This window comes from Empidonax traillii, unplaced genomic scaffold (assembly GCF_003031625.1).
Source record: "Empidonax traillii isolate 1590-97213 ecotype Southwest subspecies unplaced genomic scaffold, ASM303162v1 scaffold918:size355816, whole genome shotgun sequence".
Lineage (NCBI taxonomy): Eukaryota > Metazoa > Chordata > Aves > Passeriformes > Tyrannidae > Empidonax > Empidonax traillii.
The window spans coordinates 58,376-82,392 of NW_020956111.1; the positions used below are offsets into that span (position 1 = coordinate 58,376).

The following is a 24,017-nucleotide window of genomic DNA, read 5'->3' on the forward strand; positions in this document are numbered from 1 at the left end:
GACCCGGGCAAGGGAAGCCGCCGGGGCTGCGCCCTCCCGGTGCTCCCCGCACCCCGACCGGGCGGGCGCGGCATCAGCGGGCGGCCGGCTCCGCTCCTCGGTGGGCGGATCTGCAGCCGGGTCCCTGCTGAAAGGCACGGCTTGGTGGCGGCTCGGAGGATGCTCGCTCGGCCTCTCTCAGCCACACGTCCTCACCCTGGGAGGGATGGCAGCGGTGAGGCACCTCCGCTTTGCCCCAGGGCATCCTTACGTGCCCACACGGTAATATCACTCCCAAGCTCAGAGGGGAGCAGAGCTGCCTTGAAATTATTGGAGCACAAAATAAGGGCTGTATGCAGATGGGAGGACGCAGCTCTGGTGGAGGTTCAGTTGGGCAGGGATTCCACAAATGGAGAACACCTCATCCAGCGAGGAAAATCCGCAGGAAAAAAAAACACCACACATCACCACCACCAAAAAAAACCCCCCAAATCCTACAAACAAACAAACAAAAGCCACAAGAAAACCCCACCAAAAACACAGCACAACCTAGAAACCCCAGAGAGTGTGTCTGAAATCTGTACTGCACATGTGCAGGCGATTCACTGCTGGTCATTAAGGAGACGGGCCCATGCTGTGCCTGCCCTCCTGGTATGCCCAGAGAACTCAGCAGGCTCGGAAATCAGGGTACAACACTAAAAAGAAACAGCTCAAAAAATCATGTTACTGCATTCAGCCCACCCGAGCAGCGAGGCCCCACAGGGCTGGGCATGCAGGTACCTTTCCAGAGCCTGCCAAGGGACAGCAGGGAATGCCAGACAAGGAGGGCAGGACAGCTGATGAAGAGAAACAGTCACATCTACTGCCCCATTCATGGCACAGGGATGACCTGGGGGCTGAGCTATCATGACTGGGGCTGACACTGCTCTGTTTCTGACCCCCATCATCTCTGCATGTTATTCCCCTCCACCTCTTCCTGCCCCACTGGGCAGTGACAGAAACACACCCAGCAGGAGCATGGCAGCGCTGCTTTATCCCCCCAAAAAATGCCAAAGTCTAAGCAATAAAAGCTGTATAGAGGGACAGAAATACAGCTGAGGCACCCAGAGACCCCAAGCTCAGCTCTGCCCACCACTGCTGGAGCTGCCTCTGCAGCACAACGCCTTGGCTGCTCTGCTTTGCCTGCAGCTCCGGAAGAAAACCATCATTCATCCAATACTCCTTTCTGCAGTGCTCCTCTTCAGCAGAGAACTGGCCTTTGCCTAACAGTGACATCCCAGGGGGGCACTGCTGGCTCAGGAACCCCCAGAGCTGTGTTCCCAAGTGGGATCTCAAAGGTGCTTCAGACCCACTGCTCTGCCTGACATAGCTGGAAGGCAAACTGCCCAGTGCAGATCTTCTGCACAGGTTCCTTCAGGTACAGCAGGTTAGGATAAAGCCAATTATTAATGACTGTCATCTCTAATTTGTATGACTGGAAGCTACAGGCAGCTTCCAGTCTTTATGTTAGTGCATACAGCGCTCCCCGCAGAGCCATTTCGACCGATCCGTCATCATTTTCTGTCTGCAGGAACACCACAGCCCCGCCAGCAGTGGCTTATCAGCTGATTTCCCAGCTCCAGAGCTTCCTCAGGGCTTCAGCCACATGCTGCCGTGGGCACTGCCGCTCCACCAACTCCTCCAGCCAAGCAATTTCATGGCACCAGGCAGTGCCACTGCACGGCGGCCCAACTGGGCTGTGCTCATCAGTCACAGGGCTGGATTCACAACCCACTTTGCATCCATGGAGTGGCTGCACACCCAGCATAATCACCCTCTCCTGACACAATGAAGAATCTCTTTCTACAAATTACAGAAAAAAAAAAAAAAAAAAAGGGCTTCTTCTACGGCTCCTTGGAAATACATTATGATGGTATTCCTTTGGGTTTTTGTTTAATCCTCTTCTATGGTTCTTTTAATAGCTTTTAAAAAACATGGAAATCTGAAGATAAAAAACATAAGCTAAGATAGAATTAAAGTTCCAAGTACACATCCTTAACTTTAGCAAAACGATGCTCCAGGACTTAAAACTGCCTCCAATTATGAGTTTTACAAAGCACGAGGCACAGAGCTGAGTTAAGTTGGTGGTGGCCAAATATGTTCAGACATGGAGATGCACAGTCAAGGCCCAGCAGCCCCAATGTTACCCTGGAGAGCCACAATGTCTTAACCCTCAAATCCAGATCACGGTATTTTAACATTTGTAATTCTGCATTTGGTTCCATCATTTTTTTTAAAGAGTCTCTCCTTCCATCTGCCCATGTCCCTGCAGCACAGAATAAAAGGCACCCAAACAACCTCAGTGACATGTTCCTAAAGCCTTCCCGTGTTTGGATTGTTTTTCAATTACAAACCCAAAAAATGATGCAAACCCTATATATCAAGAATTCCCTGGGTTTCAAATGCCTGATTTGGGATGATCACAATACCCCTGTAACACATCTGATACCCTCACATTGCTGTTCTGTGCTCTGTGCTTTCTGGTGTAACTTCATGTTAACATCACATTCAGGATGGGAATTTTGCCTTAATTTAATACTGTCAGACTGCCACGAGAACCCAAGCTTAGCCCCCTTCACTGTGGGCTGTTGCATGTGCCTCTCATTGCTCCCTGCTGCCTCAACAGCTCTTAAGCTTCCCCTTTGGTCTTCCAAAGCACGCAAAACAACTGGGAGACCCCAGAAAGGACATTTCATCCAAGGGAAGCAATTCCTCTCGCATCCCATGGGAGGTGGGAGCAAAACTTTCCCAGTTTTGCCGCCTACAGCGCTCTGGTTCTTCCCTGCAGCAGCGGAGCCAAACGTGTCCCCCAGCGAAGATGGGCTGCAGGGAGGCAGCCAGGAGCTGTGCCTGCCAACTGCCAGTGAAACCGGGCTGGGCTGGGCAGATACGGCCAAACTGGGAACGCTCAGACAGGCACACAGCGAGAAGCTGGAAGGATAAAGACACCCCAGGCATCCCAGGTCGCTCTGCCAGGCCGCTGGTGGGTGAGCGGAGGAAGTGAGGCTGCTGGCTGTTGGGGATGTTATTCATGTGCTTCGGGAAACAAATGCTCCGTAGGTATTTCCACGGCCACACTGTCTGCCAGACGGCTTCCTCCTCAACAAAGAGACGCTCTCCATGGAAACCTGGGCGGGTGGGATCCTCTGGAAGGCTCTCTGGCAGATGCATATTCAGGCATCTCAACACCAGCCAGACGAGCCGGATCCACACCTCCTCTGGCAGGCGGCCGAGGAGATGTGAGCAGACAGGCTGCTCTCATACTGGACCCTTTATCGGGGCCCAGCCTCCTGCCCTGGAGCACTTGGGCTGACACAACCCCAGGCTCATCACGCTGATGTTGTGGCTCTGTGTCCCGTGTGGTACAGGGCCAGGAGAGATCTCAAACCGCCCAGCTGGCACGGATGGATGATCTCCTTCCAACAGGGTGTCCCACTGCACCCTCCAGCCACTCTGCCTCGTGCAGCTCTGCTCAACATCTAAGCCCTCTGTATTTTAATGAGAGGTAACTGGGGGCCAGCCCATGCACCCCAGAACAAACATGCACCTGGCAAACAGTGTGAGAAACCTCTGCCTCCTCTTCCCCAGGGTGACTGAGCTCCAGACCTTTCCACTAGCCCATGCTCCTGGAGCTCAGGCTGGTGCTCAGCTCTCAGGCAGCAGCACCTGCCAGATGCACTGCCCAGCCTGCCAGCTTCTCTCCTCCACTGGGCAGCGACCCCAGCTCTCACCCAGTCCCATCCCACCGGGCCTACAATGCTGCAGAAACCCCACATGGAAACTCTGGGGAGCACAGAAGCTGCAGCACAACTGGACTGCTGTGCTTGTGCCCGGGTGTCCCAGAGGTTCCTCAAGAGCATCCCTCTGCCTGCAGGTCTTGGCTTGGGTCAGTACTTAAGGGTAATACCACAGAGCAAAGTGGTTTGTGGATTGTGCCCGGTGGGTCTGTCTGACCCACCCCAGGTTACCCATCCATGCCACAGGCAGATGCTTCCTGGTCCCACAGCACCGTGGGGGCAATTCCCAGGACTTCAGGTCCGTCACAGAGCTGGTGCACAGTAACAGATGACTTGCAGTTACACTGAAAGGGACATGTAGGGGTTCAGAAAGGTCTGCCCTGCTGATGCTACTGCTCTGCTTTTCCACGAGTGACCTAAATGACAGCATGTTTCAAAATCTGCACATGACATCCAGCACTTTGGAGGCCTGGATGGGAGTTTGACACGCTCCCGACAGACTGGCTGAGAGATGATGGGCAGGGCAGTAAGTCATTGGGAGGTGAAAAAATCACACAAACAGACCATGGAAGAAAACAGAGCAGCATTTCTGCCACAAGGGTCATGAGGGCTACAGGAGTACAAGCTGAACATGAGCCAGCATCTCATTGCCACAGAAAAAGGCAACTACAGTAGGATGTGTGAAAGGCCAGCTTACACGTGAGGTAATTACTCTGCTCTGTCATAAAGACACATCAAATAATTATGCTGTTGTCCAGAGAACCAGTTCATTCCTCGAACTGAGAAAGGCCTTGGGAGGCCAGCAAGATCACCAAAAGCCTTGGACAAGAGTCTGGAAGAGTGAAATTAATCTAGACAAGACAAGCCAAAGGACACAATTTTATAACATGTAAAGGCCACTGGAAAAAAGTTCAGAACACTCTGCCCTTTCGTTGCTAGGTAGGAGACACATTCGTATCAGAAAGGAGAGTCAAGAGTACACCAGGAAAAGTTAAAGCACCCCATGACTGTCTGCAAAGGGTGGTACATGACAGATAGATGTGACCCCCATCATCCCCTCCAGCCCAGTCCCTGCCCTCTTTCGTTCAGCATTTGTCACGGTCTGGGCACACAACCATCACCTTGGCCACGGAGCCTTCAGCATTTCGGATGCTCTGACAGAGCAGAGCACACACTTAGGAAGCTTTCCAGCACCACAGAGCCCAAAACACCTGTTCTACACACTGCCAAGGTCTCTCCCAGAATCCAGGGTCCCCCCTCTCCTCCTGAGGCACATCTGGAGCCCCTCTCATACTGAGGCACCACTAATGGGACAGAAGGAAAAACAGTTACAAACCTCACCCTCATTTGCTTCAAGTGCAAGACACAACCCTGTGAGTTGCCTTTCCTGGCTCCTACTCGCAGTCCCACCAATATTTAAAGCAAGCTGAATGTCAGAAACCTATGAGACACTCCACTGCACATCCTTTGCCCTGGGGAGAGGATGAGAGACCACGTGAGAAGTGTCAGTTAAGCTCCTCAATGCTGCAGGAACATATGTGGGACAGAAGCTCTTTGACAACTCCCAGACACATGCCAAAATCCTCGAGAGCTCCATTCAGAACAGAAGAATGTTACTCAAAATCCCTAGAAACAGACAATTTCAAGAGCCACTGCTGCTGTGGTGCCAATGGCATCCTGCTGCAACATGGCCTGTCCCCATTTGCTCCATGGCCTTTAATGAATCCTTCAGGAAGCCCGACTTGGGAAGGGCACCAGGAGCAAAGCAGATCTTTCCCTTGCCCACGTTTGAGCCTTTCCAGACATTTTTGGTGCTGCATGCCAGCACACTGTTCGATGCCCGGCTCCAGAAGACAACGCTACCCAGCAGGTGAGATAGCCTGGCTCATTTCCAACTCCTGTTTAGCATCAAGAGTTCCAAAAATGGTGGAGGTTACTGTCACCGAGCTGTGACTGGTGATGCTACTGAAGGACAGCCAGTGAGCACTGCAGTGGGGACAGCCTTGGGGTCAGCTGATTCCGACACCAATACTGCTGATTCAAGAAGAAGGTGGCCACTACAGAGGGCCCAAGGACAACTGTGCCCGAACGCCTGGACACTTTTGGAGTGGGCTATACGCTCACCTTGAGCTGGTTTAGATTTTGACTGACCTTCCCACTCAGTGCTTCCCAGGAGCCTGGTGGAAAGCTGACAGGGCCATGTGGCACAGCCAGCAGCTGCTGTGTTAGCAGGAGGAGCCTCTGCCAGGACAGCAAGAGGGGAGTGGCAGCAGCCTCTCGGTGGACAGCGGGGTTCCCACGTGGCTCAGGGATAGCTGCTGGAAGTAGGCTGTTTAGTGCCACGTTCTGGATAGAAATAATCTGGATTATCTCACGCTACGGCTTTCCTGACCCCAGCGTTAAGAAGCCGTGGCAGCTTTTCTCTCCCTCACCTTTGCTACTCGCACAGTTTCAAGGCACAAACGCCTGCCTGCAGGGGCAGGGGTTAACGAGAACCACTGTCCCAAAGCCTGCACGGCCCGGCCCCCGCACAGCTCACCGGCAGCCAAGGAAGGGAGGGTCGCAGAGCCCCGGGACCCCCCGAGACCCCCCGGGACCGGCATCATCCACTGGGTGTGGCATCGCTGTGTCCCGGTGCGGGGGGGGGACCGATTGCTGCGGGATGTTCCCGGAGCATCGTCCGCCCGGCGCCCCGCGGGAGCTGTCCCGTCAGCACCGCACCGACCGAGCACCGCCAGCGAACCGCAAACCCCAGCACCGGCACCGGTGGGAGGGCGACCTCGCGGCTCTCGGCAGCTTCCTGAGGAAGGGAAGTGGAAAGGTGAGTGCTGAGCTCTTCTCCCTGGAAGGGACACGAGGGAAGGGTTCAAAGCTGCAAGGGGAGCTGCTGGGAAGCGTTTCTGTACAGAGCGTTGCCAAACACTGGAACAGGCTTTGTAGAGAAGTGGTCGACGCCTCAAGGCTGCCACTGTTTGAGAGGCATTTGGACAACGCCCTTACCAACATGCTTTAACTTTTGGTCAGCCCTGAATGGGTCGGGCAGTTGAACTACATGACCATTGGAGGTACCTTCCAACTGAAATTATTCTATTCTATTCTATTCCATTCAAAACAGCGCTTCACAAATACATGGCAGAATTACTCCAGCGCTGGCTTTGAGCAGGCAGGTGACTGACAACACAAAAGTGCATCCACAGAACTCTGGAATTTCCAGACGAGTACTCAGGAGCGAACTGACAGACAATCTGCTTTCAGCAAGCCCTTGGCACCGGCACAAAGTTCATGCCAAGACAACTTGCTCGCTCTCCCACACATCACAAACAAGCACCAGGCACCTACTTTAAGGCAATATAATCTCACTCACAAATCTGTGATCAACACTCCACAGCCAGCGACTGGAGTGCAAATCTCACCCAGCGCAGAGAGAGCTGACTGCACAAGCAGCACTTCCCTCACTTCCTTCTCCAGCTTTGGCAAGCCACACACTGACATTATCCCACCTGCTCATCACCATCCCCCTCACATCTGCCAGAGCAATGCCTCCTATGTCCTCTCCCAAATAACTGCCCTGGAAACTACACGGCTAACAGGGGCTGTTTTTAAGGTTAACATGGATCATTGTGACTGAATTGTGTTAGGGAGCAATTGCACAAGCACGAGGCTCTTTTCAACTAGCTTTTAAAAGTCCATATGCAAACATGTTCCTATTTCTTACATTAGCAAAAGCAGGTTTGAAATCTAATAAAGAAAGGAGACTTTGGTGACCCAAAGAGGCTGGCTCAACGCAATGACACCCCCCTCTTCTGAAATGCCCCAAATTAAATATGAAACCCTGATGCTGATGGAATGTCCTTCCCCCAAAACTCTCTCACACTCCAGCCTCTCAAGCTCCTTTCTGTGCACCCAACCATGCAAAGGACGTGAACCTCCCGCAACCAACCAGGCCATGGGCAATCTGCACAAAGCTCTGTCCTACCCACACCACCACCTGTGCTAAGAATGGCTCAGGACAGCTCACACATGCTCCAGGGAGAGCTGAGAAAGCACCAGTGGCTGCAGGCAGGCCGAGTGCCTGCACAGCCAATGCTTTCCATGGACCAGGGTGGACTGGAGGAGGCTCTATAAATGTAAGGAGGTGGGCTGGGCAGAGAGGAACTGACTGCAGCTTAAAATACATGGAACTTCCTGCAAGTGCGACTGGAGAGGGTGGGCAGGGGAAAAAAAAAAAAAACCACACCAGGAGCGCTCTGAATGGGAACAACTACACCCAAAATAAGTTGTCAAAGTTTCATTTTTACTGACTCAAAGCCGGAAGCCAAAAATCAGTTAATCAAAGGTTGCAATCCAGACAGTGGCTTGACAGCCTCTGGTTTCAGCAGCAGAGCCAGTAAAGGATTGTTTCCTTTACCAATACCTGTCCCAACCACCTGTTTCTGCTTAACATCAGTGACCCCTGCTCTTTGTGAGCTCAGCAATGTTTTCCATGGCAAACCAGTAATCTGGGAGTAATCCGGGCTAAAGGTAATGACACCAAGAACAAAGATGAACAAAATAGCTGGTGCCAAGCAGGAACTAAGTTTTCCACAGAAGCTGAAATATGACATAATAAGTTTCCTTGTGCAGATATGAGGTTATTATAAGTTATCTGGCAGTGCACAAGCACCACCTTTCTGCACAATCTGTTTCCACCCTGTCTTGCACCACGGGACACCAAGCACAGGGAGAGGGGTGGCTGTATGGGGACAGCACATCCCAAGAGAGCCACCCCTCCAGGGTCCCAGTGCAGGCAGCAGAGCCTTGTGTGCTCCCTCATGGTGCCAGAAAGCCCAAGCATTGCAGTCCAGCACCAAACTGTTCATTCATTGCGGGGTCTTTGTTGTCAATGCTCAGGAAAACTGTCCCAGGAGATGTTTGAGCTCATATTACCTGCACTGCCACAGCATCTCCACCTTGCTACAACAGTCCCTACTTCCATGTGAAACACCAGCCAGGCTCTGCACAGAGCCTGGGATGCAGGGCTGTGCCACCCCATGCTCCCTAGCTTGGAATGCTGCAGGCCCTGTCCTGTGCCAGAGGGATGCCCTGGCTGAACTCCAGCCCACCACCCTACTCAGAGAGGTGAGTGCCCCAGCACTTCCCACTGACACAAGCTGCTGAGTTTCATGTTAGTGCCAGTGGCCCTTACCAAAGACGAGACATGATTTTCTGACCAGATTGCAAGTGCCCCTTTGAGGTCTAATGGCATCACCTGCCACTCCATGACCCTTGCCTGGGGTACAGTCAGTTCTGGGGGCAGGTCAGCACTGGGGACCAGGGCACTGCTCAGTCTCAGCTCTGCCTTGGCTGGCCTGGGGGACAGTGATCCCCTCCTCACAGCACTGGACCCTTCACCTGCATCAGAGGTGAAGTGCTGCTCTCTGCAAAGCACTTGGAGGTGGGAGACCCAGCTCTGGACTGGGGCAGGAGATGGGGAGCCGTGACCACTGGTAGCAACAGACAGATCTTGGGCCAGTGCAAGCTGCATTTGTTAATATTGTAATGCACATTCCCTCTGCTCCCACCAGCAAGCAGGACTCACTGGAAACATCAGAAAGGCAAGATCCAAACGTGGAGGTGGGAAAATGCTGGAAGCACCATGGACTCCTCCATCCACACCACCATCCTGCCTGCTGCCCAGGCCCCTTTCCCTTCCAGCTGTACCCTGCTCCTCGCCCCCGCAGGGCAGGGGACACCATCCCAGGGCAGCCCCCCTTGGCAGAGCTCCTGGCGGCTGCCGGGCCCGCACACCCAGAGCCAACATGACACAGCGTCAAGGCAGCCACATCCTGCAGCAGCCACTGCTCCTCCAAGGTGACGTCAGCCTCCGCAAGAGCTGGCAGGCAGGACACGCTGTGCATGCTCCCAGACACCGCCTGGCTCCGGCGCGCACCGTGGCCCGTGCCCCTCACCCGCTACCGTTCGTCTGCAGATTGAATTTCACACTTGCACGCTCCAGAGTAAGGCGCAGGTGCTGGAGGAGCCACCCTCCCCCTCCACATCTGCCTGCCTTCCCCCTCGCCCCACCCTGCTGCCGAAGGGCAGTGGCAATGGCTGGTGGCTGAGCGGGAGCTCCCGAGCAGGGCATCCCATCAGGGCATCGCATCAGGGCATCGCATCATCACACCACGCTCAGGGCAACGCCAGGGCAAGGGGAGCCCTGGGGGCCCCCGGCACGACGGCCACCCACGTGTGCTGCTGGCATGACACGGCATCCAAAAACACCCATCTGCAGCTGAATGAGATATAAAAGCCCATCCCAGAGTCGCCGGTTTCCCCAGAAACCCTAAAGGCTTTCCCAGGAATTCTGGAAACGCGCAGATTTGCTACGTGCTCCAGCAAGCAACCTAATGAGTTCACACCGTTGTGGCAGCCAGAGACCACCATCATCACAGGCTGTATGTACAGCTGGCAGCTCAGACAGGTGTGGTGGCGGTCCCCTTGGAAGGACCTCAAGCTGTTGGTGCATCCCAATCCCATGACAGCCCAGGCTCAGCTAAGAACAGCAGCTTCCTAGGGATGGAAGCCTGTCCTCATCAAGGCCATTGGCCGCTCACATTCCCAAACCAAAACCAAAGCTGGCGTGACTAAGCAGAAGCCCATGGAAGCACTCAGGGCTGGAGAGTCAGCCTGAAGCCAGGGCAGCTCCACAAAGTCTTGCTCACGAAGCCAGGGCTCGCTGAGGACTGGAGGTCAGGCAAGCCAGCAGCTAGGAAGGAAATCTATTCAAATTTAATCCAAAATGTATTTTCTATTTTCCCTTGTAAATTTATCCTCCCATATTTTCTATCTTCAAGCACAAAAAAAAAGCAGAAAGCCTAAAACCTCTGGCAAAAAAAATCCTTTAATGTGTTTTACTGCAAATACCGCCTAGTGTTAAGAAATAAGCTGGACCGGAGCAAATCAGGCAGCCTGGGGATGCCCTCTCCCTCCAGGGGGAGCAGACCAGGATGAAGCAGGACACACAGGCATGCTGCAAGGACCAGCAATGCCAAGAAAAGTCAAGTCCCAGTGCCAAGACGGCTCTCGTGCTCCCTGCTGCTTCCCAGAGGTCCCCGAGCACAGCTCTGCCTCAGCAGATGCCCACTTTGAGGCATCGCTCCTGACGGACACAGGAGGAGGTTTTTGTTACAAAGAGCAGGGAACCAATTGGCTCCTCTTAAAGAGCATCCAAGTACAGCAGCTCCCTGCCCAAGTCTGCAACCTCACATTCTCATCAAGAGAGCCCAGTGGCAACAGGGACCAAAATGACAACGAGACAGAAACAGAGATCGTTTCTGTCTTGAGGCACAGCTGCTGTCCAAGGGAGATTTCAGTCTGTGGTTGCAAGGACACCCTTGTGCTGTCTGGATACTTTGCCCAGCCCTTGCAGACAGGGTCCTCCTGAAAGTCATGAGGATGGGAAACAGCATCCTCTCCATGAGCAACAACCTTGGTTGACCTCAACCAAAGCCCACTGGGACCGCTAGATCCCCATCTCATCCCTGCATCCTCCTCTCCAAGTCCACTTCTCCCACAAGAAGCAAACCTCTCCCAGGCCAAGGCTCACATCTCCCTGCTGTCCTTGCATGTGTCTGGACTGCTCAGGAGCTGGGGAGCAGGAACAGCATCCCACACACACCAAGATAAGGCTGAACTGGACCCTCAGTGAGAGCAGGACACGAGTCTTTTCTCATTTGGGCATAAAAGCAGAAACAAAACTGACACTGATGTTTCCTGATGTGTGTGAGAACAGGCAGAGCCAGGGGACTGGAGGAGCGGGAGATGAAGATCAGATCCCTGGAGATCCCACGTGCAGCGAGTACCAGGGAACTGGGACAGCTCTAAGATGAGACTCCAGCTCTGCTGTCAGTGTGTCAGGCAGGTCCCCTGTGCCCAGGGAACCAGAGGAAGCAGGACTGTGAGGTAACACAGGAGGAAGGGGTATTGCCATCCATTTTCAATCCCACCAAATGAGTAGACAGAAGCCCACCTTTGCTCTGTGTACTTTCGTGCAAGAAGTCAGAAGCACAAGCAATTTGCAGCTCAGCAGCTGCTCAAGTCAGAGGTGGATTTCAGTGTATTTACTGGTTCTGGGGGAGCATCTTGTCTTTCTTGAATTCATCCCATTTCTCCTGAAACCGGCGTAAGGTTTTGCTGTTCGTGACACCTTGTCCTGAGGACTTCTGTGATCTGATAGCACATCTGCAAGAGGCAATGCCCCTCCTCCTGTTTGGCACCTCCTGCCAGCTTAATTTGATGTGACCTTGTACTTGTACGGAAATAAACAGCCAACAGTTAACCTCTATCACTTCTCTCCTGGCCTCCTGTAGACATGTCTTATCCATCTTCTGTTGTTTCTTTTCCAGTCTGAAGAGCCCTGCCTTTATTTAGCCATTTATTTCGCAGAGAGGTCTTCAGACCTCTGACCATTCCTGCTGCAACTTGCAGGCATTTGACTCCACAATGATCTCAACGCTCACACATCTCCCCGGAGCTCCCCCGTGGGCAGTTCTAGAGACAGAGACACAGAGCAACCCCTGTCCCCTTCTCCTCCATCACTGTTCCACGAGTCCTCGAGTTGCTCAGAGGTGCCTGGAGTCATGTAAGGGTAAGAGGGAACACGTGAAGTCGGTCAGACTCACTGACTCACCTTCACAACTCCTCCAGCACCGGGTGCCAGAACCAGGATGTGGACTCCCGTGGTGAGTGGCATGCAGACACTTTGGCCACACTACAGACTTGGGCTTCTTCTCCCTCTCCTTTACATCAGCTGATGACTGCTCGATGAAGGCAAAGTCCCTGCAGCCCCTGCTCACCATCAAACAGCGTTCTCAGTAGTCCCCTCCTCAAGCCCATCTCAAAAGCTTCCTGAACAAACTCTTGCCAACCATCCTTGCTCTCAGAGAGCCCCAGCAGCCCAGGCCCAGACCCAAACAAGGCTCGTGCACAGTGTGATCCCTGTAACGTGCTCTCTCCGCAACCTTTCCCAAACTTTGCCACCTGCTCTGCTGGCACGGCCGGAGCATCTGGCCACCAGGCAAAGCTTCAGCTCTGCTTGCCAGGCACCTTACAGGATACACTCACACTGAGATGCAGTTTGAAAACAACAGATGTTACTCCACTGCTCTGCACTTTGCAGTGTCAGGAACTAGGCTTCTTTACCAACGATCCCCTGAGCTCCTTGCCAAGGCGCTCTCGGCCCAAACGGGGCTCCCCAGCACAAAGTCTCGCTCACAGACAGCCCCTGCCAGGCACACAACATGGCAAAAGGGGTGTATTGTAAGGGGAGGCTTTCCCCACACAACTGCAAGGCTAGGCAGGAGCACAGGTTCCATCATGGACTGCGATACCACCCAGACAAGAATCCAAACAAACAGCACATAACCTCCCATCCAGGCAAAACTTCCAGGAGCTGCACAAACCAGACATGACCCAGCAGCTGCAGCCAGAAGCACCCATGTCTTTCCACTGCTCCCTCTTCATACCCATTTCTTCTCAGTCAGACTTGCTCCAGGGTGTGAATGATGTGGGTTCAAACTGGCAGCTCTGGCAATTGCAGGACCATTTATTCATTCCCCTCACACCCGCAGTGGAATCCTGCTGAGGCCAGCAGTGCACACAGTGCTGGCCACAGCCTGCTCCCTGCCCCCAGCTCTGGGGAGCATCACGTTTGGAGACCACCAGAGCACTTGGTCCACGTCACAGCACCACTCAGCTCTGCCACAGTCCTCAGCTCTCCCTGAGCGCCCTGGTACCAGGATCCAACCTGCCTCCTTCTGCCACTGTGCCCCTGCCAGCTGGCTGTGACCATCTCCCCTCTGTGCTGACCTCAGAGCCACACAGGCACCTTGGCTGTCTTTCAAGACACTGTCAGTGGCAGCCAATAACCACAGACCACCAGCAGAGGAATCTCTGTCTGGGATCCCACGAGGAGCTGATAGCTGTTGCATCCCTGTGGAAGTTCTAAGGACACAGAGCCGAGCTGTCCCTGCCCCGTCCCTCTGCACTTGGTGCACAGCCCCAGGATGGCAGATGTACATCCCCTCTGTGCTCTGCTGTGAGATTTCACAGCTTCCTCCGAAGCTCCACCACAACATGTTGCCCAGGGACATGCTCCATGTCCCCATCCCCATCACTTCCCACCATCCTTACACCTTCCTACTGCTACTGGATTCCTCCAGCTGCCACCAGTACGGTACAGACACTCCACACTGGTCTGTCTGAAGCCACAGCTGCTCCTGGACAGCCAAGAGAGCTTCCTTTCTAGAAGGGAGGACACGGGAAGATGGCAGCAAACTGCTCGGGAGGCAGGAGACTCGCTGTGGTTGGGGAGGTTTAGGAGCCAGCTGAGCTGATGCTGCTTGGGAATGGTTTAGATGGAGCTTAAAGACTTGATAACCTCGAGGTCCCGTCCTTACCATCTGTCCTAAAACACCTCCTCCCTTGACACAAAGACAATGCCAATATGGACTTGCCAGAGGATTTTGGCAGCCACAGTATCTCCTTGCACTTGCTCATGGACTCAACGTGAACCTGGTCAAAAGACACCTGGAACGAGTCCCTGTCTGTGTTGGACCTGAGCACCCAGAGCAAATCCCACAGAGAGCCAGGACAGACAGAGCCACCACATCTGGAGCCTCAGCACAGCTCTCTGCCAGTTCTCACGCTGCCTTCTGAAGCTCTGGCAGGCCCCTGCCCTGGGCAGCCTGCACAGCAGCTCCACCCGTGACGCCAGGCTCCGGCTGCCCTCACCACCCTGCTCTCGAGCACCTTCACTCCAGCCCTGTGGGACAAAATCCTCCTCATGGGGGCTGGGAAGGAGACAACCCCAGATGAAAAGCACAGGGCAACACCCCTGGCATGGGCTCCACCTCCCCTCCGACAAGGCTGCCCTGGATGCTCGCTGCTGTCCAAGATGGGCAGCTGGAGGCTGTGCAAGCCAGCAGCGAGCACACCCTGCCAAGATGGGCTCTGCAGCTCCCATTTCCTCAGCACAGCCCACGTCCAAGGGCTGCCCTGCACCTTGGCGGCTTCTGCTCGTGCTCTGGAGGTTGAGAGCTGCATGTTTGCAGGTGTCCAACCAAACTCCACATCCCGACTGCACATGTAACCATGGCAACTGCACATGCGAGTGGCAAAGCCTCGAGCCGGGCTAACTGCAAATGCAAATGAAGCAAACACATGCACAGTGCTAAAAGTGTGACCTCTAAATGTCAGCCTTTAACCATTTTGCAGACACCAGCTCTGGTGGCGGCCACCTGCAGCCTGCGGAGCGGGGAGAGGTCTGGTTCCAGCGGGCACCTCTGGGTGCCCGTCCCTGTGCCAGGTGTTGGCATGGGTGCTTGGGTGAACCCACGGCACAGGCATTTCCCAGGGCTAAGAGTGACTCCTGCCTTGGCAACCAGCAGCTCCCTCTCTGAGGACACATCCACCCCTTATCCAGCTGGCACATGCTCCCAGTTCCACAGAACACCCTGGGTTGCAGAGGAAGGGAGGTCCCACCAGGCTGGCACAAAGTGTGGCCAGCACAGGGACTCGTCAGCTCTCCCACTGCACCCACACGTGCCCAGCCATGGAGGTGTCTGCAGCCCCTCTGCCATCACCTGAGGCCAAGCCAGCAGCAGCAGCAGCAGCAGAGGCATCCTCAAAGGGTAGAAGGAAAATCCCAGCTTTCCAGGGACTTCGTGCCAGAGCCACCTCCCTAAGGGAGGTCTGTGGCCTTGGGAAGGGTTGTCAGTAGAGGTATAATGAGGTATCACCACTTGGGAGTGTGTGGTTCAGAAACTGCCTGGCTGGACAAAGGCCTCAGGTTCCCCGTCATTTCTCTCCCTTGCTGCTGACAGCACCAGATGCAGACAGACCCCAGCACTGACCATCACCCACCACGTCCTGCTCCGTGCCTTCGGGCACGACAGAGCCACGCTCAGGTGCCAAACCCAGCCACAGTGTGCACTGCTGGAGCCACCAGCAAGCCCTGCACCCACCACCCTGCTCAGGGGCAGATGGATGGATGGATGGATGGGTGTCTGGCCCACCATCCTGCTCAGGAATGAGCACAGCCAGCACCACAGAGCCCCTGCTTGACAGCGAGCCTGCCTCCTCAGGCCCCTGGTCCAAGGGAGAAACAGGGAATGCCCTTTCACTCCAAGAGCCCATGTCTAATGTCATTCCCCATGCTATGCCAAATAAACCGAGCCAAGGGGATCTCCTGCCTGCCCTTGACCCAGGGATGCTCACAGTAGCAGCCTCACGCCTGGAAGCACCAGGAGCATCCTTGCACCCCAAATAACAGACCCACACCACATCACAGACAGCCCCGCAGCCCCGGGGAGGATCCCAATCCCTGGGGTGAGAGCACCCGAGCCGGGACAGCGCCTGCTCTTTGCTCTGTGCTGGGATTGACGGGCCAAGCCGGGCCGAGCGGGAGGACAGAGTGGACCGGCGGATGCGGGGCAGGAGCCGGGATGCGGGGCGGGAGCCGGGATGCGGGGCGGGAGCCGGGATGCGGGGCGGGAGCCGGGATGCGGGCCGCGCAGCTGAGGCGGGCGCACAATCCCCCTTTCAGCACGTCGCCATGGCAACCCGTCGGCTCGCCGCGGCCGCTCATCCGGCCCCGTTAACCCTCGCCGTTACCGCCGCCGCCGCCGCGCTCAGCCCCACCCGTTAACCCCCGCCGCGCCCCGCTGCGCCGCCCGACGCCGGGACCGCGACCGCGACCGGGACCACCCCCCGCCCCGGGAGCCCCGCCGCCCCCGCGGGGGCCGCCCCCATCCCCGCGCCGCGGGGCCGGGCCGGTCCGGTCCCGTCCGGCCGCGCTCCCCATGCCGGGCGGCGGCGGGCCGGGCCGTGCGGGGCCGTGCGGGGCGGGGCGGGCGCACTCACCGTCGGGGGCGGCGGCGCGGCTGGGCCATGCCGGTAGCGGCGGCGGCTGCTCCGCGCCCCGCGCTCCGCTCAGTCCGGCCCGACCCCGCACCGGGAGCGCGCGGCGCGTGCACGGCGGGGGCGGGCTGGGGAGGGGCCGCACCGCAGCACCCCTTCGCTGCCGCCGCGCTGGCCCGCACCGCCGCCCGCCACCGGCACCGGGCAGCCCACGGCCCCACCGCCGCACGGCCCGGCACCTGCTCCGCCCGGGTCGCTGCTCCAGGGGGATGCCGCACCCACCGAGCATCGCCCAGTCCGGTACCGCGCCCTCCGGGTACCGGCACCAGCCGCGCCCGCACCTCCGCTATCCCCGACCCCTGCCCTGCGCACGGCGCCGGCACTGCCCAGATATCGGTATTCCCACCGTCCCGACCGGGACACCCGCACGCCTTGGGGCACCCCGCACCACCCTAGAAAACTACCCCATCTGTGGGGGCATCCCGACACGGCCCCGGACATCCTGCACCATCCCGGGCATCCAGAATCCTGCCCCACTGCAGCCCGTGTCTGCCCCAGTCACTCTGTACGGATCCCCTCTACCGGCACACCCCACAGCACTGGAGCACCCTGCAGCTCCGGTGAATTTCCCCACGGCCAGGGGAGGAGCCCCTGCTTCTCCTACTGCTCTGCAGTGCCCAGCGGGTCCAGGGAGGATTCAGCAGGTACCTAGCATGGGATGCCCCATCCCAGCCTCAGCCTTGGGGCCCGGTGCAGCCCTGCCACCTGTCCATTCCCTGCCGTGCACTGGGCTGCAGGGTATCTTCCCCTCCCACTCACAGCCTCCCGGCAGGAACCGCCTCTCCTAGAGCCTGCCCAGAGCAAAACCCCCTCTTCTGTTTCAGTCTGGCCTGATGGGATTACAGAAATCATTTGAAACAGGGCAAGGATTTGGGTTCTGATGGATGCATCTGGTTTCTGCCTCCCTCTGCCATTGCCAAGGTAGCATCAGCTGCGATGCCTCCACAGAGCAGACACTGCTTCCTCTTTGAGAGGCTTGTGTGGCAGCATGCGAAGGGCCAGCAGTTCTTTTAACTCCCACACGCCGCTGGCACCTGCATTGAGCCAGTGAACGTGCAGCGGCAGGGAGATCTCTGCACCTCAGCACAGGTTAGCCTTTATCTTCCCTAGAGCCTTCCAGCTGCTGCTTCAGAGCCGGTCAGAGCTTTCCTGCCTCTCCTGCCCAGCTCCCACTCCAAGAGACTGCTTGCTGGTGGTCAGTAGCCTGGCTGTGTTGCTGGCCCGTTGTATACAGGGTGAGCTGCAAGCTGCCACCCTGTACACCTTTTGGCAGGCAACACGTCCAGCACCATGTGGGACGGATGTACAGCCCTGCTCTGTGCCCATCAGGTTCATCGGCTCAGAGAAGCATCTTGAAGGGGGTCCTGGACTGGTGCTGGGCTACCCCTCAGCAGGCAGGGTCCCCCAGGCATGGCTCCCTGGGTCCTGCTGCCCAGGACAGGGTGATGGTGCTTGGCTGCAGTGGTGCCTCGTGGCCCAGTCCCCACCAGGAGCACTGCAGGAGGGTTGGGTACTCAGCTGCTCCACTGCCAGCTGCTTGAGTGAGCAGGGATCGATTTTCTTGCACAACACCAGCTCTGACAGTGCCTGACAAGGCACCTCTGCCCAGGGCATGGTCCATGGGGACCGTCTGTGCCAGGCTGCTGGGTGGGGTGGGTGCGTGGGGCACAGCATGCTCCAGCCCACCCATCACCCCAGTGAGTCAAGATTTGTGTGGGGCTTCTCCCCACACTCTGGGCACACCCCATGCGGCAGCTCCTGCACACAAGCACCTGTGGGCTCTGCCCAGGCAGCCCCTGGGGCTGGTCCCCACCATCAGGAAGCCCAGCATCAAACACACCCCCCTCACCCCCTCCCTGGACTGGTGGCCGGAGCAGGGCAGCTGAGTGCATTACTCAATGGGCAGCGCGTATTAAAATGCCCCCGGTCGCCTCTGGCTGTGTCACAAGCAGCGTTTAGCCACGACTCGGAGAAGGAGCAGAAGGGCTGGAAGCTGTCAGACCTGCTTAGAACGGCCGCGGCTCAGTGCTAATGTGCAGCACAGCAGCGGCAGCTGCAAGGCACACAGCCAGGCCAGGCAGAGCTCAGCTCCCCAGACAGCCCCGTGCTGTGATCAGGGCTTGCCCTGGTCCCTACGTCCCCCCGCAGCCTCCTGCACCCACTGGAAACCTCTAGACAGCCACCGAGGGTCGCGTGGGATCGCGGAGGCAGTGGCAGCCCTCGGTCTGTCACCACAGCAGAGCTCCGGAGTCCCGCTCATCCCACACAGACCGGCACTGTCACACCCCAGTCCTGCCACAGCTGCCGCGCCAGTGGCACCCACCGCACCCCTGCCCGGAGCCCCCGCGGCTGCGCTGCCTTTGCCACCCCGCTCCGGCTGCTGCAGAGCCGCCCCCCTCCCAACCTCCGGCGCGGCAGCGATGCAGAAGGAGCATCCAAGATGCCGCTTGGCGCAGGCTCAGCTGCCTCCCGGGGCCGGCAGAGGAGGGGGCTGTCGGCCATGACCGCACACACCACGAGAAGGGGCATGTTCTGGGCAGGGACAGTGCCCAGTGTCCCCAGGCTGTGGCTCTGCTGGCCCCGGGGCCCTCCCCGTCCCCACTCGCGGCAGGATGAGGGGAACACAGCCCTGCTCCAGGGGCAGCCGTGGGTCCCAAGGAGCAGGGTCCACCTCTGGGGTCACTGAGCCCGGGCTGCAGGCAGGCAGAGCCCCCAGAGCAGATGGGGACCCAGCAGCCAGCTCAGGGCTGAGCCCCAGCCTGATCCTCCTGGAAAGGGACAAGCAGGGATACCCAGAAGAGACTGCACACACATTTCCCTTCAAGAATGAGTGAGTCCTCTCCCTCAGGCCTGGCCAACACCACTTTCCAATGCCCCTGCAGCCACATGGCAGAGATGCAGGGGCAACACAGTTTGGGGAGGAACAGGGGGGTGTGGTACCAGGCCACCCAGCTACCCCCAGAGAACTACCTCACACCTGCTCCTAGGGAGGAAAGGGCTCAGCTTACCTTCATGCTCTGGTCTACCCTACAGAATTATGTGCCCTCAGAGGAAGATCAGGTACAGCTCTCTGCTGAGTCCTTGAGAGCCTCACCCCGTCCCACACCGATGGGACAGAAGGCAGATGCTGGTCAAGAAAAGCTGCCACAGGGACCCACAGCTCAAACTGCTGAGGAAGAACCAAAGATGGAAGACATGGGGTCGTGGTGGCTTCCAGGTTCAACAGAGAGCAGAGAGCACTAAGACTAGAGCCCATGCCAGCAAGCTGCACTAGCCAGGTCAGAAGTTGAGAATGCAGAGAAAGCAGTGGGGCTGTCAGGAAGGAGTTAAGAGAGGAGCCTTGGTGCTCATCAGCCAAACCTTGCTGTGATGGGGAACAAGAAGCAGCACTGTGAGTGCACTTGGTGTGCAGCTCCTCCTAGACTGCAGAGGTAATGAGCTTGAGATCTCAGTAACTGCTGTGGTGGGGAAGCTGGGCTTGTCAGAGCTCAGAATTACCCTCTTTGCTTTATACCTATGTCCTGGTGGAACACGCCACAGACTACTAGTAAAGCTCTTAATCAACAAATAAATCCTACAAAGCTTGCACAAACCCTTGCTAGTGTGTGAACAGCAGCTTATGAAACAAACAGGAAAGAAGGGCTTTCCTTCCCAAACCAAATTGTTTAGCCTTCACAAATGCTGAAAATGCAGGCATAAGTTCTATTGAGAAAGAGATAAAGACCATGTGTGGAGGTGCTGAGGAGGAAAGGCAGGCTCTGAATACACACTCAGTTTGCAAAGTAAGCTCTCTGTATTCATCCGAGAATGTCTGCAGGATGGAGTCCATCTGGTATAAATAAAGTACAAAATTTTACAATGTCTTAATCATTATTTTAACAAAAATACTAAAAACTGAGTAAAAACTGAAACCAAAGTGGGAAGGGAGACTATCAGCCACAAGGGATCTCCATAAACATTTGTAGAAATCGGATAGTAAAAACACTTTCTCTGTACAGTAAAACACTCCTCCTGGCATCTCCCTGTGAGAACAGACAGCAGCAGCACTGGGGGCACAGGCCCAAGGGCAGAGGTTGGGACTGCCCCAGGTTGTGGGTCAGGCTGAAGAGGCTGTATCCATCCATCCACAGTGATGTCTCCCTCCTGGATCAGTCCGAAGGTGCCACAGGTCAGTAGCGTCCAAAGGGGTTGTTGTTCTGCTGTGTCTGTGTATCTGTTGAGGTCAAGTCAGAGTCAGACAGTCACAAGTCTAGTTCACGCAAGAAATCCCCCTGCCCACATCACCAAAGCTGAATGAGAAGGCCACGAGAAGAAAAACAATACAACATCTGTCTGAGCCTTTGGGCAGCAGCACAGCCAGGATCCCACATTCTTTGAGGAAGACACAGATATGTGCCAGTCCTGATCCTGACGTTTCTCCAGAGATCTCTCTGTCTCTCATGGTAGAATGTAGGACCACAACATAGCCCTGAAAGGCAGCAGCTAGCAGGGAGGATGAGTTTATGGATTAATTATTTCTGGATTTAAAAGAAAATCAGCCCTATAAGACTACACAACTCCTGCAGCCATAAAAAGCTGCTCAGCCAGCTAGTGCCACTCATCCTAAGGCACACAGGAACCAGAGTTAGGCTTCAGAGACAATTATCCTGGCTCCCTGTCAGTCTCTCAGTACAAATGAAGTGCAGCCCCAAAGCACTTCCAGATGGCACAAAAAAAGGCAGGAAAAAAAAGTAAAGTTACATTCAAGAACTTCATGAACTTCCAAACTGCCGGGACTGACGTTTTGTGATTTATAGGGCTCACAGTATACTTGAGCACCAGTTTGGGGTTTTTTTTCCCCAAAACCACATCAACATGTTTGACATTAAGTCAGACTAAGTGAAAGGAGATGAGTGGAACCTGGCTGGCCTGCCACCTTCTCAACTCTGCTGGACATTCAGGTATACCCTGGAGCCTCCTAAGGCAGCCTATCCTGGGCCCTAAGTACCCTTGTCCCCTCCCACACACTGCTCTTGGTTTAACTCCTGTTTTCCACTCCACCCCAGACACTACAGATAAGAACTTTCAGATGCTTCCAGAGGGAGTTGATGCAAACCCAAGGAAGCAGCATGGAAGCTGCCTGCTGACACATGGCTGCACTGGACCCACACATCTGCTCCATTTACAACAGCTCCGTTTGCTGAACAGACAGGATACAAAAATATGGCTATTCTGCCACATTCAGATTCTTAGAGGAGGCCTTCCTGCACTTGAGTGTCCTGCTGGGATCTTTTGGCACAGACTTGTGGTTTGTGAATCAGGCTAATGGGAAACTTAGCATATTAAAATCACTAATACTTCTGGTTTGGGGACTTCTATTTGGTCACAAGGACTAAGGATTTTCCATCAGGGAACTGGTATAAGCACAATTTCAAAGTCGCCCACTCCACACATCACCACATCTGGCACAGTCTCACACTCACTGAAGAAAAAACCCAACCAATTGTGTGGTCCATTTTTATGGCAGAGAAGCCCATGAGGTGACAGCAGACAGGTCATTTAGAAGGGAACAGCAGAGACACTGGATTCTGTTTCTTGATCCTTCAGCCAGTAATTCAATACAGATTATAGGAATACAGTGCCAGACTGAACACCATCTATGCCATTACCCTGTCATGACAGCAGCCACGAAACCCAAAGACCACCACAAACACAGCAAGCGTGCAGCTACACTTCCCAGAGTACCCTTCCTGCCTCCAAGAAGTCTTGTCTTGCTCACAACAGAACCACAGTATCTCTGGGTCGTCCTCTAAGTGAGTACTCCAGGATTATATCCTCCCTGTGCCCCTCAAGAGGTCACCTGCAGCAGAGAAAATACCCCCGAACAATTTAAAGCTGCACACTGGATCCTTTCAGGAAGGCTGTGTGGCAGTCCCTACAAAGGCTCAGCTCCCTCATCCCTCTGCAGGCAGCAGGAGGAAGGTCTGGAAGGTTGCTCACAAGCCTGGCAAGCACTGCCTGCCCTGCTGCTGTGCCCCTTGGGCTGGTAGCTCTAATTCCTGATGCCACCTCCCTGCCAGCATCACTTATGGCCTCAGACAGACGGCCTGGCTCAGCCTTGCTTCTCTACACCAGAGTACCTGCAATAGAAAACAGCAGGGAGGAGGCTAGCAACAGGATCAAGAACACTCAGGCTTACTGGAAAGCTGCTGCTGAAGCTGTCGAACCAGAGCAGCTGTTTGCTGCTGCTGCTGCGTCTGCTGAAGGCCCTGGCGCTGGAACTGCAAAGAGAGAAACACAGTCAGAGCCACACCACCTGGCTGGCAGCCTCAGCACTCACACGAGCCCTGGGGAAGCTCAGGGAGGGAGAGAGCAGGTGAAACACTCGGGTTTGTGCTGGATTATCACCTCCCTCTGGCTCTGAGGGGACACTCACAATGGGCTGCTGGGGGGGAAGAGCCTGCATCCCCAGCCCCGGGGGCTGGCCCTGCGCCTGTGGCTGAGGCACTGTGGACACCTGGGGCTGCTGCTGGGGCTGGGGCTGCGGTGGCTGGGGCTGCTGCTGCTGCTGTTGCTGCTGCTGTTGTTGTTGTTGCTGCTGTTGCTGCTGCTGCTGTGAAGACAAAAGAGAAGGGACCATCAGGGCAGTGTACGCAGCAACAGGGCACAGGAGGGGCTCAAGGAGGAAGGGTGTTCCATGCACTAACACACATTCTTAACACCATTTTCCTTACAGGTTCCTAAATTACCCAAGTTTCACCAGGACCCTGCCCCAGGCTGAGAATAGCAAGAAATACAGGGACAGCAACAAAGTATTCTGCAAGATGAGTATTGACAGATGGCAGGAAGAGAACTCCCAGTCATTACCTGGTCATTACCAGGCAATTATTAGGAGCAAGAATAGAAAGCAACTAAGAACTCCAGAGGTTGGCTGGTTTATCTCTTGCCTCCTAGTTAAGATCAATACTGACTTCACTGAGTATTTGCCTGAGTTGTTCTCAAATTCTTTCCAGAGGTTGCAACAAAGCTCCTATAACCTCCCTCCACAATCCACTCCAGGTGACAGTTACTCCCACTATTGGAGTTTTCCCTGATCTCTACCCTGAATCTCATATGTTATGTTTTAGGGCCATTTCTTTTCCTACAGCCAAGGGATAAGAACAGATAAGGGGGCTTTTTTTTTCTTTTTTTTTTTTAAGATAAAAAATTCGGAGAGTTCTCTCTCCTCTTGTCTTTGCCTCTCTAATGTGATGCCCAGCTATTTCAGACTTTCCCTCTCTGTCATATCCCCCAACTCTCCGATCCATCGTGCTGCCCTTTCCTGTC

General features: G+C 55.5%; 2 protein-coding genes across 10 annotated transcripts in view; both read right to left on the minus strand.

Moving 5' to 3' along the window:
- The window catches only part of NLGN3 (neuroligin 3), a 39,015-nt gene extending 21,637 nt beyond the window's left edge, over positions 1–17,378 (minus strand). Inside the window, exon 1 of one of the 4 annotated variants that reach the window (XM_027902891.1) lies at positions 17,361–17,378. The gene's annotated coding sequence lies outside the window, so the exon portion shown is untranslated. Of the gene's footprint in view, positions 1–16,655; positions 16,754–17,360 lie in introns of those variants that run through there. The other 3 variants (XM_027902890.1, XM_027902892.1, XM_027902893.1) reach the window with 3 other exon arrangements.
- A 3,108-nt stretch (positions 17,379–20,486) lies between these two features.
- The window catches only part of MED12 (mediator complex subunit 12), a 33,453-nt gene continuing 29,922 nt past the window's right edge, over positions 20,487–24,017 (minus strand). For 3 of the 6 annotated variants that reach the window (XM_027902885.1, XM_027902883.1, XM_027902889.1), the window contains 3 exons: positions 23,128–23,304; positions 22,891–22,972; positions 20,487–20,925 (listed from right to left, as the gene is read on the minus strand). In XM_027902885.1, the coding sequence (XP_027758686.1) occupies positions 20,882–20,925; positions 22,891–22,972; positions 23,128–23,304 (303 nt within the window). In that variant the 3' untranslated portion in view covers positions 20,487–20,881. Of the gene's footprint in view, positions 20,926–22,831; positions 22,973–23,127; positions 23,305–24,017 lie in introns of all 6 variants that reach the window. The other 3 variants (XM_027902884.1, XM_027902886.1, XM_027902887.1) reach the window with 3 other exon arrangements.